The sequence below is a fragment of the Pelophylax lessonae genome (assembly GCF_965119305.1).
Source record: "Pelophylax lessonae genome assembly, chromosome: 6".
Taxonomy (NCBI): Eukaryota; Metazoa; Chordata; class Amphibia; order Anura; family Ranidae; genus Pelophylax; species Pelophylax lessonae.
In genome coordinates this window covers 169,543,539-169,558,422 of record NC_138773.1, presented here as the reverse complement: position 1 = coordinate 169,558,422, position 14,884 = coordinate 169,543,539, and the positions used below count along the sequence as shown (strand labels likewise).

At 45.4% G+C, this 14,884-nt stretch overlaps 1 protein-coding gene and 1 long non-coding RNA gene across 5 annotated transcripts in view; both read right to left on the bottom strand.

Moving 5' to 3' along the window:
- Positions 1–14,884, bottom strand: part of LOC309558193 — a 1,089,490-nt gene that overhangs the window by 490,896 nt on the left and 583,710 nt on the right. The window lies entirely within an intron of this gene.
- The window catches only part of LOC309558327 (ubiquitin carboxyl-terminal hydrolase 22-A), a 247,512-nt gene that overhangs the window by 139,845 nt on the left and 92,783 nt on the right, over positions 1–14,884 (bottom strand). For all 4 annotated transcript variants that reach the window (XM_082261386.1, XM_082261387.1, XM_082261388.1 and 1 more), the window contains exon 6: positions 6,739–6,840. In XM_082261386.1, coding sequence (XP_082117512.1) covers positions 6,739–6,840 — 102 coding nt within the window. The remainder of the gene's footprint in view (positions 1–6,738; positions 6,841–14,884) is intronic.

The following is a 14,884-nucleotide window of genomic DNA, read 5'->3' as shown; positions in this document are numbered from 1 at the left end:
CATGCCAGGGTGGGCGGCTTTAGACTTGCCCGCCCAAGGCTTCTTCTGGCCACCAGAAACCTCAAAGGATTTGCCCTTGACTTGTGCCTTAAAGGCACGAAAGGACCCCTGGTTAGGTTTAAAGGAAGGGCCCCGCTTACCGTGGGAAAAAAAAACAAAAAAAAACAAAAAAAAAAACTTACCCTTGGACACATGGGGCAGTAGAGTGATTTTACCCCCAGTGACCCCTGTAACCAACTCGTCCAAGGAGTCCCCAAAAGGGCGATTCCCTGCATAAGGAATGTCAGACACCGTCTTCCAGGAAGTCTGGTCGGCCAACCAGCTCTACAGCCACACAAGGCGACAGATTATCACTGCGACAGCAGATAAACATGAGGCTAAAGGGGCCTCATCCAAGGCCGCATCACACAGGCATAAAAACAGCCTGAATACTATGGTCCACCATCTCCCAAGTAGCAGGAGGGGCGGAATCAGCCACAAGCATGCGTCTGAGCACCGTAGTCCACTCCACCATAGCCTGAGAGATCATTAGTGAGCGAACACAGGCGCCATCAAGGAACCTGCCACCATATAGGAGTGGCGGGTAAGAGATTCCACCGCCTATCCGCCGGGTCTCTAAGCGCCGGATAATCCACCGTGAGCATCAAAGCCTTGTTTAATCTGGATACTGTGTGGTTCACCTTAGGGGCCACAGTCCAGCGCGAATCCACCGGAGACACAAAAGTATAACGGCACTGAAACCTTTTAGGTACTACAAGGTTTGCGCTTTAAATATCGCCATTGCACGGTCACCGTTTCGTGAAACTTCAGTGGGACAGGGAAATACCTGAGTCGCTTCTGGGTTCTGCGGGTCCCAAAGGAAGACCGCTTACCCGGCGGGTGAGGCTACTCCTCTAAATGTAGCGTATCTTTAATAGAACTAAAGAGCGTAGAGATTGCAGCGCTTTCACTGGCCGACTGGCAACCATATCTAGCTCCGAATCAGAAGATTAAGAAAAAACCTGGGCCTTTGCTAGAAGCCTGCGCAGACATCAACAGGATCACTTTTGATGCTTAAAGTCGCAAGTTCAGCAGTAAGGGAGCCTATCGCAGAGGATTCAGGCGTACCTGAACGCTCCACCAGAGCTGGGGGGAATTTGCTGTCCTGGGACTCCATAATCACACTTAAAAAGGTTATGGCGCTGGCCCTTTAAATCAGCAACAGCTGCTGATTTCACCGCAATGAGGACTAGCCTGTGTTGCTAAATACTGAATAAAATAACTGCCAGCCAGGTATTATCCAAAAAACAGCATAAAAGCCCCCCAGCCCCCCAGAAGTGCAGCTGTACAATACCAGCGCTTGTAGCTCGTTCCGACTGCCTGGAGAAAGGAAATGACGTCACGTCGCTAGAGGCCAAAATAGAACTGAGCTAAGGAAAAATGCTTGCCAATGTAATTCTATAGGGAGCCTCCAAGAAAATGGCCATCGAGCACATGAACAAATAAAGATGGCGCCCAAAAGGGCGCAAATACACTACAGAGAATATGGCTGCTGAATGCCCACACATGAAGCCAAAAAAGCCTGCCCACACCCAAAATGGCGGCCCCGCGATTTTCACACCGCAGTGGCCCCCAGAAGCATGCCTGCACCCCAAACGTTACCGAGGGGCTCAGGGACCCCCACAAACCCCCCACAGCGCGGCATGACCGCAAATAGCGCCCCCGCAGGGACCGTGAGGGGACCACACACAGACAGACATGAGGGGGATAACAGACTCAAAACAGACTGCCATCCCCATGACAGAGGCCCCACATACACCCCCGGACATACAATGCCATAGACAGAGGGGGTAGCATGGTACTTACCGAGCCAGCGAAAGTGTGGGTGCCTCTCTGCGACGGGAAGCCTCCCACCTCGGGTGGGGGTGCCGTCAGGCAAACAGGATTCTAGCAACACGCGGCGTACCGCAGTTGAGACATCCTAGCGAAGTGGCCACTTCGTGGGCTTTGTCCCTGAGGACAGGGACAGGTCGTTTGCGAGGCCAGGGCGTACGCATAGCCTGCTAAACGCTCGATGGCGGGCTGGGATTCGTTAAGGCTCTAGTACAACCAGTCCGATTCCCAGCTCCGCAATCGCTGTAGTCTTCTGAAGTCTGACTAAGCGCAGGAACAAATAAAAAGCCATCAGTGTAAAGAAAAAACACTTAGCAGAAAACAAAAATCAAGAAAACAGAAAAGGCTTAGACTGTTGCCCCAGCTAAGGGAAGCCTGCCTACTCCTTAACTATGCAAAAGAAACTGAATTGGGAATGAGGCTAGCCGGGGGTATTGGACCAGAGGGACAGCCCCCTGTAGGTGTGTCTATGCAAACTTTTGTGAATGTTTCTAACAAAATCTTCTGCCAAGCTTACTCCTGTGGAGAAGACCAATACCCATAAGTGAAGGCTGTATGGGCGGCGACTGTCAGAGGACGTAAGAGAAAACACGTTTTTCTGTCCTGCTCATTTTGGGCAGACAAGACAAGATTTGTACTGGAAAAAATGTGTAGAGTAGTATGAACTGACACCAGGAAATAAAGCATCGGAGGCCAGGGCTAGCTGATCCTTGGTCCTGTCTACAACAGAAGTAGTTCAATGTTGAATTTGAAGGCTAGGATGTCTACATTCCTAACACCCCATTTCGAACGTATCAGATTTAAAAAGTGTTACGTGAAGGGCCCATTTCTTTTGATCCAGGCAGTGAAGCCGAGGTAATTCCGTTTTCAGTCTTCCACTTCAGGGATGTGGACTGCAGAGATCATGGGACAATTGTTCCTATCCATCAGATAACAAATTGCTTCCTTCAATGACGCAAAACTCCAGGTGCCCCACTTGATGGTTGATGTAAGCCACATTGGCATTTTCCGACTGCACCCCAACGGGTGTTGTCACAGAAGGGGGGTCCAATCTGAAGACAACCAAACTGCTCTTAGCTTTAATTGGGAGCTTGGTTTGAACCACTTGACTATGTTCTCTGGACTGTGAGGGACTGTAACACTTTTCCCCAGCCAATTGGTAGGGCTGGGATTAAAATTTACCAAGACGGAGTTCTTTGCTTGGCTGGACTTGGAGCATGGGTAGATTGAGCAAAGGAACATGAATGACTAAGAAACAGCGCTTGCAAAAAAACAATATACAATATCATATAATGAAATATCTCAAGTGCATGAATTGGTGTTAAGATATACAATGAATATATGAAAAAAAAATCTATTACAAAGGTGCACTAGTGCTTGAAAAAATATAGCCAATAAATTGTGCAATTCTCTGGAAAGTGCAGTTTTAAATGTTAGTATGAGATTGTAAACAGGAAGTGATGGACATGGTTAGATATTCAGGTTATTCAACATTGATTGGTGCTCCGAATGATAGGTGGTTCCCTGGAGCGATATATAACCTTCTAGCTCAGTGGTTCTCAACTCCTGTCCTCAGGACCACTAACAGGCCAGATTTGCAAGATAACTGAAATAGGTGATCTGCAGCACTTCAAGCACTTTTTTTTATACTATCTCCATTTATTAACTACATTGCACGTTGTATGGACTTTTGTTGGCACTATTTTCCAGAGAATTGCACAATTTATGGACTATATTTTTTCAAGCACTAGTGCACCTTTGTAATATATAATTTTTTTTCATATATTCATTATATATTATGCACTTAAGATATATTATATGATTGTTATTGTATATTGTTTTTTGCAAGCGCTGTTTCTTTGTTAGTCATTTGTGTCTGAGTTTTTTTACTTGAACAGCAGCTGCAATACTAATTTCAAAACGGGTTTTTTAGCACGGGTTTGAACTATTCAAAAAAGGAATATGCCTGTTCTAGGATGGCTGGATGTTTATAGCGTTAAAAAAAAAGCTACATTGTGGCAGGGGACTTTCCAGGGTATACGGTATATGTATACATCTAGATATAGTATGGTTACCTCATTTCTCAGATGCCATGGTATTTTAGTATTTTTAACTTTTGTGGAAAAAAAAAATATATATATATGCCCAGATTTCTGAGAAGGGCAAGAAAAGGTGTAGGGCTTTTGAGAATACTCTGGGAGCAGATGATAGGCCAAAAAGCAGTGCAACAATCTGGAAGGGACTGTCTGCATTTATGCACCTCAGCGCTTTCAGCACTTTGCAGTGGCAAACAGGCATCTTGGAGGTCTAGAGTTTCAATGAATTTCCCTGGTCTCGTGATGCAATTAACCAACTTTGCAGATTTTTTTTTTTTTTTTTTTTCAAAGTTGTGGATTTTTTATGTATTTGTTGAAAGATTTTAAGTCCAGAATAAAATGAATAGGTTGGGCTTTGGTACCGTGAACAGGTTTGAATAAAATACATTCAACTTTTCTGGTACAGGTACTGGGACAAGAGATGGTTTTGGGCATTTTGAAAATCTGACTCTCCTTGGGCATTTATTGGCCAATTTGGGTGGAGGGGGTAGTGTTTTTAACTCTTAATTTGTACCCCTTTGAAACCACCAATTGAACTCACAGGTCTGAGACATCTGGGACCCAGAGGAAGGCACACTGTAACAGACATCCCTTACAAGTGAAGGTGCTCCTTTAGGAAAGACTTGCTGGGCTTTGTAGCCCAAGTCTACCACCGAATGGAATGGCTGAATTTAGGTTGTGAAGTTAAAGCCTGGATAGAGCAATTAGATGCTCTGCAGAAGCTGGGGCTTCCTCCTGAGGAAGGGGTTTTGGGATCTTCCAGTGTGAAGTAAAACCTTCTCTTCTGTGACAGGGTTGAGGACTTGGTCAAGTGCCACTCAAAGAAAAAAAAAAAAAAAAGTGTCTACCTTGAAAAAGCATATGCGTGAAGCACTTTTACAGGCAGCATTAGCTGTCCAGGCTATCTGTAAAACATTTGAAAGGAGGAACATATTTCAATTAGGTAGAATTTGGGAGCAGTAAAAAGTAAAAATCCCTTCTTGAAGTGACCCAATCATCATCGATTGCACATTCATGAACAGGGAATGCTTTAATGGTTTTTCCATGTTCGCAATAATGCTGCATGAAGCTCACACTTCAAAATAGTGGCAACTTAGGGAGAAAGCTCTTCCACAGCTTCTCCCAATACTGCCTCAATGTCTTCTTCCTCCCCCTTCTGTATGTGCCGACTAGTGCAGGCATATCAGGAAATCTAGTAGAAAAACAGGAGTATGAGAAGAGCAATTTCGTTTAGCCCTGGGGGAAAAGGAATTATTAAAGGTTGTCAGTTGTTACACAGATGTTAAAAAGTCTGCTTCTGTCCAATAGGCCACTTGTTGCTTGCCTGAAAGTTAGAATTCAATTTAAAGACCGGTGTTGGAACCAGCTCTTGCTCTGCTGCAAAGGGGACATCATCACTCAGATTGTGTTGTGTGGGCCTTCAGCAATGGATCCCTTTTCATCTGGTCTCCACCATAGCTTAGTGTGATGGCATTCCCCTATGAGGTCTTCACAGTAGGTTACGGAATATAGGACTCGGATGTCCAGAAAAAAAAAAAAAAAAAAAAGAGAGAGAGGAAGTACCTTAAAAGGGCTCCAGGCAATACTTGGTCATCCACCCGAGATTAAGCTTTAGCACAAAATTTGACAAGTTTATACTGTAGCTAATACCTTTCAAATATCACCCGGTCTTTTATATAACAGTCAGAATCATACAAGGTGACCCAGTGTTATCCAACTACGATGCTGGACTGTCACAGTGGGAATACCCCCGAAGGCATCTGGAGAACTGGATCATGGCCTTAAACCTGTATAGCAACCTGCAGCTGAATAATGTTGTTTCTCTAAGTGCCAAGATGAGCGCCCAACCAGGATCTAGTGTTTGAAGCAACATTACAGGCTGTGCAAATAGGGATGCATTAGATGGTAGTAAGAAACTGAATTAAGAATTTGAAGATAAAAACATATATAAAAATAAGGTAGGTTAGCTAAGCGTGATTTCTCTGTGAAGAGGTCCATCACATTAGGAAACTAGCTAAAAACTGAGGATTCCCAAAAAGGGGTAGGGTTGTAGAGAAATGCCCAGTGTGCATATGCTCAATTTGCGAGTGTCCAATCACCTGAAGGTAAAAGCCTATAATCCAGGGTCTTTACATTGCTTGTGCACCATAAGATTGTCTAAATTTAATTATGTGCAGCTGTTGTAAAAGGGTTTCAATATTCATTTGTTAATAGCTTACTACCTACTACTTTTTTTGGTCTGCATATCCTGCTTAGTAGTATAGTAAAGTTGGTAAAAAACTCGATTTTTGACTTACCGTAAAATTCTTTTCTCTTAAGTTCATTGACGGACACAGCCCTCTGATCCATATCAGTAGGGTTATACTGCCCCCTAAAGGAGTAGGACACTAGGCAGAAAAAAAAGTTCTGGCTATGCCTATGGTCAGTCCCTGAGGGTACACCCTCTCTTCCAGCACAGGATGTCAGTTTTAGAGGGTGTACCCTCCGGGACTAGCCATAGGCATAGCCAGAACTTTTTTTTCTGCCTAGTGTCCTACTTCTGTAGGGTGCAGTATAACCCTACTGATATGGATCAGAGGACTGTGTCCGTCAATGAACAATAGAGAAACAGGGTTTTTTTTTTTTAGACTAACTGAAAACCATACCAGCGCTATGTGCCCAAAAGTAATATATATCTGACTCTCTGAAAATAAAGAATTAAATAAGTGAGAAACCAATGACAAATATATATTATGTCAAATGTGGGGCAAATATGCAATCCTGTACCTACCTATGGTGCAATTCGTGGTTATTTTCCTTCTTTTGGGGTTATGCCGTAACAATTCTAGCTCCCTCTTTGTTGGCTCCCACGTTGAATACTTTTCTCCAACACCTAAAATGAACATGCAAAAAATAATTTAAAGTGCAATGTAGATGAGTGCATCCACCATTAAAGTACAAAATATACACATTGACTCCTTTTGAGGACAACCATTTTTAAATGTACAACAGACAAAATCATTCTTGCTACAAGTACTTTCTTTAGCTTTAAAGGGGTTGTAAAGACAGAAGGTATTTTTTTTTTTTTTTTAGGGATAGACCGATATGGTTTTTTCAGGGCCGATAGATATTTTGGTCACAACATATATGGGTCGATATTTTGTACATTTAAAGTTTTGAAAAATAAAAGACAATTTTTGACACAAATCTGGTACTGAAAATGTTACTTTTTGTTTAATGCTTAATGGCTGGCTTGCTGGCACCCTGTGGTGGGCGGCTGGCTTGCTGGCAACCCTGTGGATGGCTGGCTGGCAGGCAACCTGTGGAGGATGGCTGGCACCCTGTGGGTGGCTGGCTGGCACAGGGCCTGTGGATGTGGGTGGCTGGCACCGGGCTGCTGTGGGAAGGTTTATGGCTGTGATACACTCCCGCGAGACAAGTCCCGACTCCAGATGAGGCTGTCCAAGACGAGGGAGGCGGCCTAAGAAAGCAGAATAACGTCACAAAAATATCGGCCAGTTCCAGGGGCCGATACCGATATATAGGGGAAAGTGCATATCGACCGCCGATATATCTGCCTTGCTGATAATCGGTCTTATCCCTAGTTTCTCATCTCGATACACTCGAAGCACAAGAATAAAGAAAATCTTCTGTGTCCAGCAGCCCCCCTCAGCCCCTCCCCCCAATGCTTACCTGAGCCCATCTCGATCCATCGATGTCCAAGACTGTTTCAGCCGTTTGGGACTCCATCTTCATTGGCTAACACACAGCAGCAGCGCCATTGGCTCCCGCTGCTGTCAAAGTTAGTTAACCAATGAGGAGTGAGGGGGCAGGGCAGGGCCGCAGCTCCGTGTCTGAATGCATACACAGAGTTATGCCTCGGCTCAGGTGCCCCCATAGCAAGCTGCTTGCTGTGGGGGCACTCAAAAGGGAGGGAGGGGTCACGAGAGCCAAAGAGGGACCCGAGAAGAGGAGGATCCTGTCTGCTCTGTGAAAAACCAACTGCACAGAGCAGGTAATTATAACAGGTTTGTTATTTTTATTGGAAAAACAAGACTTTATAGCCACTAACCACTTCAAGATGGGCATGTTAACAGTATAACTAAAAGCCAAATGTGTATTTTTTTTTAGTTTTAGATAGAGTGGAGAGGGAATAGAAAATCTGATTTTATTGTTGCCTGTGCCCCCCGTTAGGGAGAGCCACCCGCTATTTACCATTATCACCGAAAGTTAAAGCAAACAAAACCTAAGCAAAATCTAATTTTGGGTTGTTCTCAAGGGGACTAGAGGGGAAACCTTCCAAGTGGGACATGCAAAAAAAAAAAAGGCAAATCAAAAATAATTTTTTTCTAATCGTTACGCGATTTCACGTCGGGATGCAAGGGAAAAGGTCCCTTTAAACCCCCTTTGGGCTATGAACAATTACTCGCTCAGGCGACACTTTGCCCAAAATAATTTTGTAGGATTAACCACTTAAGCCCCGGAGGATTTGGCTGCTAAAGGACCAGGGGTTTTTTTGCGATTTTTTACTGCGTGACTTTAACGGACAATTGCGCGGTCGTGCGACGCTGTACCTAAACGAATTTGACGTCCTTTTTTTCCCACAAACAGAGCTTTCTTTTGGTGGTATTTGATCACCTGTGCGATTTTTTGATCACGCGCTATAAACAAAAAAAGAGCGTAAATTTTGCAAAAATAACAATATTTTTCACATTTTTTTATATGAAATTCCCCAAAAAAAAAAGTAAAAATCAAAATTTTTTAACATTTTTCGGCCAATTTGTTTTATGCTACCTATGTTTGGTAAAAAAAATCGCAAAAAGCGTATTTTGATTGGTTTGCGCAAAAGTTATCGCGTTTACTAACAAAGAGAAAGATTTTTGTCATTTTTGGTGTTTTTTTTTTTAACGCGTAATGGCGGCGATCTGCGATTTTTTTTTCGGTACTGCGACATTGCGGCGGACAGATCGGACCCTTGACTGACATTTTTGACACTTTTGGGGTTACCAGTGACATTACTGCAGTAATCAGTGCTATACATATGCACTGTTACTGCAAAAATGACACTGGCAGGGAAGGGGTTAACTTTATTGGGAAGGGAGGGGTTAAGTGTGTCCTAGGGGCGTGCTTTCTACTGTGTAGGGACATGGCTATTGGTGTAAAAGCAAAGATCAACCGTTCTACATAGTAGAACGGTCAGATCTTTACTTTTACACAGGGAGAACTGACAGGCAGCTTGTTTACACAAGCTGCTCTGTCTTTCTCCCTTCACAGGAGCGATCGTAGTGTGGCCGGCGGACATCGAGTCCGCCGGTCACACGCACTGACTTGCCTGTGAACGAGCCGCGGCGGGCGCGCGCCTCGGCGGGCGCGCGCCCGCTCGCTATAGGCTCGCAAGTCAGTGACAGGCGAGTGACGTACCGATACGTCACTCTGCCTGGCCGGGGCTGACCGCCGCAGTATATAGTCGTGCGGCGGTCGGCAACCGGTTAAAGACCTACAGAGCTTAACAGGTTTCTTTATAAATGTAGGTTAAAAATGTATCCACTTAATTTATTTCATTAAAAAAAAAATTGATGTATATATGAGTGTGTGTGAAAATTAGAGTCTACAAAGTGATATATGCATTTGACATTTCATCAACCCTGATGTTCTTGGCTGCCTCTCTTAAGACCCTAAAATGCCTGGACAATACAAACATTCCCATAATCACCCATTTGTGATTATGGTCACTTCAAGGTATTTATTAAGAAGCATTGTGAGCTTTTTGTAGTAGTAATTTTTACCACAATTTTTTTGGAAAAAGAAAATAATGTGATTTTATTTCACAAAGGTGTTTTTAGCAGTTGTCATTTTAAGTTATTCCTCACACACCGCATGAATGCACTTACAATTACACCCCAAAACACATTTTCCTTCTGCCGTGTATGGGGATACCACTGGTTACACTTCTCTCTCTGCTGCCCCCTACAGGAGTAGGACACTAGGCAGGAAAAAAAACACTACCACGCCTATGGGGCAGTCCCTGAAGGTATACACCCACTCACTCTGCTATAGGATTCAGTTTTGTTGCAAGCAGTGTCAGAAGTAAAAAAAACCCCAACCCACTCAGAAAAAGAGGGGCGGGTGCTGAGTCTGTCAATGAACTTCAGAGAAAAGGATTTTACGGCAAGTAAAAAATCCAGGAGTTCTATCGTTCATTGACCGACGCAGCTCAATATTCTTAACCACTTCAGCCCTCGAAGGTTTAACCCCCCTTAATGACCAGGCCATTTTTTGAGATTCGGAACTGCGTTGCTTTAACTTAATGCCTATAATTGGTTTGCGCAAAGGTTATAGCGAATACAAACTACGGGATGGATTTATGGAGTTTTTATTTATTCTTTTTGATTAGTAAAGGCGGCGATCAGCGATTTTTAATACGGACTGCAACATTGCGGTGGACAAATCTGACACTAGGTGACACTTTTTGGGGACCAGCGACATTAATACAATAATCAGTGCTAAATAATATGCACTGTTACTGTATAAATGACACTGGCAGGGAAGGGGTTAACATTGGGGGTGGTCTAACTGTGGGAGGGATGGATTGAACAGAGGCAGAGAGATCGGATTCAGCCAAGCTAAATCACACGATCTTTCCCTGCCTCTGACAGGAGAGCCGTCTTGCATTGTTTACATACCAGGCGGCTCTCCTGTCAGTTTTGCTGAAGATCCCGGGAGGCCAGCGGCGATTGAGCCCACTCCTCCCACAGTCTGCCTCCCGCTGTGTCTAATCAGCGTGCATTCAATCCCGTAGATCTACGCGATTATGAGCAGTCGTGCAACCCAGTCAATCTGCGTGGGGCGGCCAGCAAGTGGTTAACCATTGGGACGTCCCAAAGCAGTATTTGCATGAGGGGTGGGAAAACACAGAGAAAGAACGTAATTCCCCAAAGGCTAAAACCAACCAGGTAACATGGAGCTCAACCAGGAACAACTGGAGCTCACCTAGAAACAACATACACCCCCCTTTAAAGAGAAAAAATTTTTTAAAAACACCAGTCTGCAAAACCTTGCAGCCAAAGAAGCATCCGAGGATTGTAGAATTTAGTAAACGTGTGCACAGACAACAAACTTGCCACCTTGCAAACTTGTCTTACTGACGCCTGATGGCGAAAGGCCCAAGAGGCACTCAGCGCCCTAGCAAAATGTGCCTTCACAGGGAAAGGTGGAACCTAACCCTTAAAGTGGAGTTCCGGCCACAAAAAATATTTTCAATGAAAATACCCCCGGGACAGTCAGGGCTAGTACATTCCACAATGGCTAGCCTCTGATCTGTCCCGGTTCGCACTTACCTGCAAGAAGAAATACTCACTTTCTTCTCCAGCATTGCCATCTCTGATGTGGGCAGCTGAAGCCAGCGATCCTCTTCTGTGTCCTCGTCCGTGTCCTCTTCTCTCAGAATGTGCCTGCACCGGCCCCTCTCGTCACTTCCGGTGTGGCGCCGCATTTCGCCACAGTCCTCACCGTGAGGACAAATTCTGATTTCCTGAAAGACTCGATAACCGCCAGGCAAACCCTAGTTGCCTGAACCACGGCCAAAGAATGCAAGGCAATTTTGTGGGCCATCGGAGAAGGAGAACGCCAGGACAGCACCTCCAATTCAGACACTCTGTGGGCAGAGGTAATAGCCACCAAAAAGGCTACCTTCTGTGACAGTGGAGTAACCTCCCTAAGTTTTCAAAGGGAAGTTTTTGAAGAACAGACAGTACCAAATTAAGAGCCCACAGAGGTAACGGGCATCATAGAGGAGCCACATGACAAACTCCCTGGATAAAAGTGTGAATTAAAGAAGGCGTAGCTAAAAGGCGTTGAAAAAACACAGCCAAAGCCAAACCTGGCCATTAATAGTATCCAATGCCAACCGCTGCACAACCCCTCTTTGGAGGAAAGCCAATATCCTAGCCACTGAAAAGGAGCGTGGATGCACCCCAATTGATCCACACCATGAGATGTACGATTTCCACGTACAATGATAAATCTTCCTGGAGGTAGATTTTCTAGCCTTCAACAGTGTAGGAATCACTGAGTCAGAAAGACCCCTATCCTTCAATAATACCTACCTTTCAACAGCCACGCCATTAAAGCCAGCGACTAAAGCAGGATGGTAGATTGGCCCTTGAGAAAACAGATCTTCCCTGAGAGGAATTCTCCAAGGTGCATCGGTGACCAACCTCACCAGGTCTGCATACCAAGACAGGCGGGGCCAGTCTGGGGCCACCAGAGTGATTGGAATCTATTTCACCTCTATTCAGCACAGAATCCTCGGCAGAAGTTTCAGCGGAGGAAATGCATAGATCAGCCGATACAGACCCCAAGGAGCTGCCAGTGCGTCTGTGGCGTCGGCCAGAGGATCCCGAGACCTGGCAACAAACCTCTGTACCCTCTCGTTGAGCCGAGAAATGAACAGGTCTACATCAGGTGTCCCCCACCGGAAACACAACAGGTGAAACACCTCCGGGTGCAAGGTCCATTCTCCCTGATCCAACACCTAACAACTCAAGTAATCCGCCTGCCAGTTGTCCACTCTGGGTATATGCACGGCAGAGGAGCACCTGCACCTTGAATATATTGGATGAGCATATTTGCACGAGGAATATTTTTTTGAACTTTGTCAATACAATCACTTTATATGCACTTGATTTAACCATTTGAGCCACGTGCACTTTTTTTTATTAAGGCATCACAGTTGAGATATTTATCCACTATCTGCACTATTATATTGTAGTATTTAACCCATTTATGTAATAGATCTGTATATTATATTGGAGTATTTAACCCCTTGATGGAATAGATGTGTATACATTCACAAATTTATTTTGGAATAAGTCACAATATTGTTTACACTCTAAGTTTTAAGGGTGGTATCAACAATAGCAAGCGCTGTAGGTAGCCTTGATAGAAGGTTATTACTGATATAGCTGGGACAGATAGGTTAGGAGCTCGGACAGCCTAGTCAGTTACAAGTCACTGCCTCAATTTTTGGCCCGATCCGTCCGCATGAGGCATTCGCCGGTCAGCTTGGTCAGGCACCTCATCTCAGTCAGCTTGGTTCAGGTACCCGGACAACCAGGGACTAAATTTTTGGCCCTACCCAGACATGCGAGGCGCAGACCCCAAAGGACATCCCTGCCCCAGTCACTAACCCTCAGGGGGCTGGGAACTTACTCAGACCCTGTGTGCGATCCAGATAGCCTGGTCAGCAACAACCGCATCCACCCCCCCTTACTGGAGCAAATGGAAAATTTGCATGGGGGTAGGTTGGGGGCCAAAAGACCACAGTGACTGGAGAGGCTGGGGGAAGTGGAAGGGAAACCGGGGGTGCGACCACCCAGAAACCGCAAGAACTATGGGAGGACAACACTCACCATACCAACGACAATCAGGTGGGCGCCACTCTGTGGACACTACCTCTCCACTCGGAGCGGGGGTGCTGACAGCCAACAGGCACGCTGCGACTCAGGCCAAACCAGGTCTTGTGCGTCCCGGCAAGGTGTTTCACACGTGGGCCAGCCCCCGTACATTGAGGCCTAGCACGGAGCTATAACATACATGCGCTCGCTGGCCGGACTGGGAGACTAAGGATCTAGGATATCCAGTACGGCTGTTGATTGCAGTTCTCTCAGGAACAGAACTAGCTAAAAAAGTTAATTTTAACAAAAGGTTCCCTTTAAAAAAAACAAAAAAAAAAAAACAAAAAAAAAAAAACAAACAAGCCAAGACTGAAGCCCCAGCCGGGAACTAGGTCCTACTCCTAAACTAGGGAGAAAAACTGAATTCTATAGCAGAGTGAGTGGGTGTATGCTAGGGCTGAAACAACTAAAATCTACAAAATCGATAATTACAATCGTCAACGATTCTCATTATCGATTAGTTGATCCTTCGATTAGTTGCGCTGCGTTCTGGACTTTCCCTTCCTGTCTCCTCTGTGAAGCTGCCGGCTGCACCCACTGTCTCGGCACTTACGTGACCTCCCCCTCCCTCCTTTCCGCTCTGCCTTCAGTGAGGGAGTCAGTCAGATCAAGGCGAGGGAGAAAAGAGGAGAGAAGCAGCACCTGAGTGCCGAGCTTACTGTTACAGTGTACTGTCCATGCAATGCAGCCCGCCAAACAATAGAATAGAAGCTTATCCAGATAAAAGAGTTAATATTCCTTATAAAGTGCAATATTATAAGAAAAAAATTTGTGATTAAAAACGTCCATATAGCACATATAGTTGGTCTTTCTATGCTCCCCATTTCATATCTCTGGCTGACACGGATGTTTTTATTCACTTATTTTTCTATTCTAATATTGCACCTTATAAGGAATATTAACTCTTTAATCTAGATAAGCGTTTATTATATTTACAGTATATAGGAGCTTAAAAAAAAAAAAAAAGTTTTGGTATAAAAGTACTGGGAGCATTATGTGCCGTGCAAATGTTACTTGATTTTATTCCCTAACAGTGCCCCATCACTGGTGTTGCCAGGGGGTTGGGTAAACAGTGGCCCATCACTGGTGTTGCCCGGGGGGGGGGGGGGGGGGGAGACAATGCCCCATCACTGGTGTCGCCCGGGGGGAGTAAACAGTGCCCCATCACTGGTGTTACCGTGGGGTGGGGGGGGGGGGACAGTGCCCCATCACTGGTGTTGCCGTGGGGTGGGGGGGACAGTGCCCCATCACTGGTGTTGCCAGGGGGGGGGACAGTGCCCCATCACTGGTGTTGCCAGGGGGGGGACAGTGCCCCATCACTGGTGTTGCCAGGGGGGGGGACAGTGCCCCATCACTGGTGTTGCCAGGGGGGGGGCAGTGCCCCCATCACTGGTGTTGCCAGGGGGGGGGGCAGTGCCCCCATCACTGGTGTTGCCAGAAGTTTCTGGAACATGTATAGTCCAAGCCCACCTTTTTTTCAGA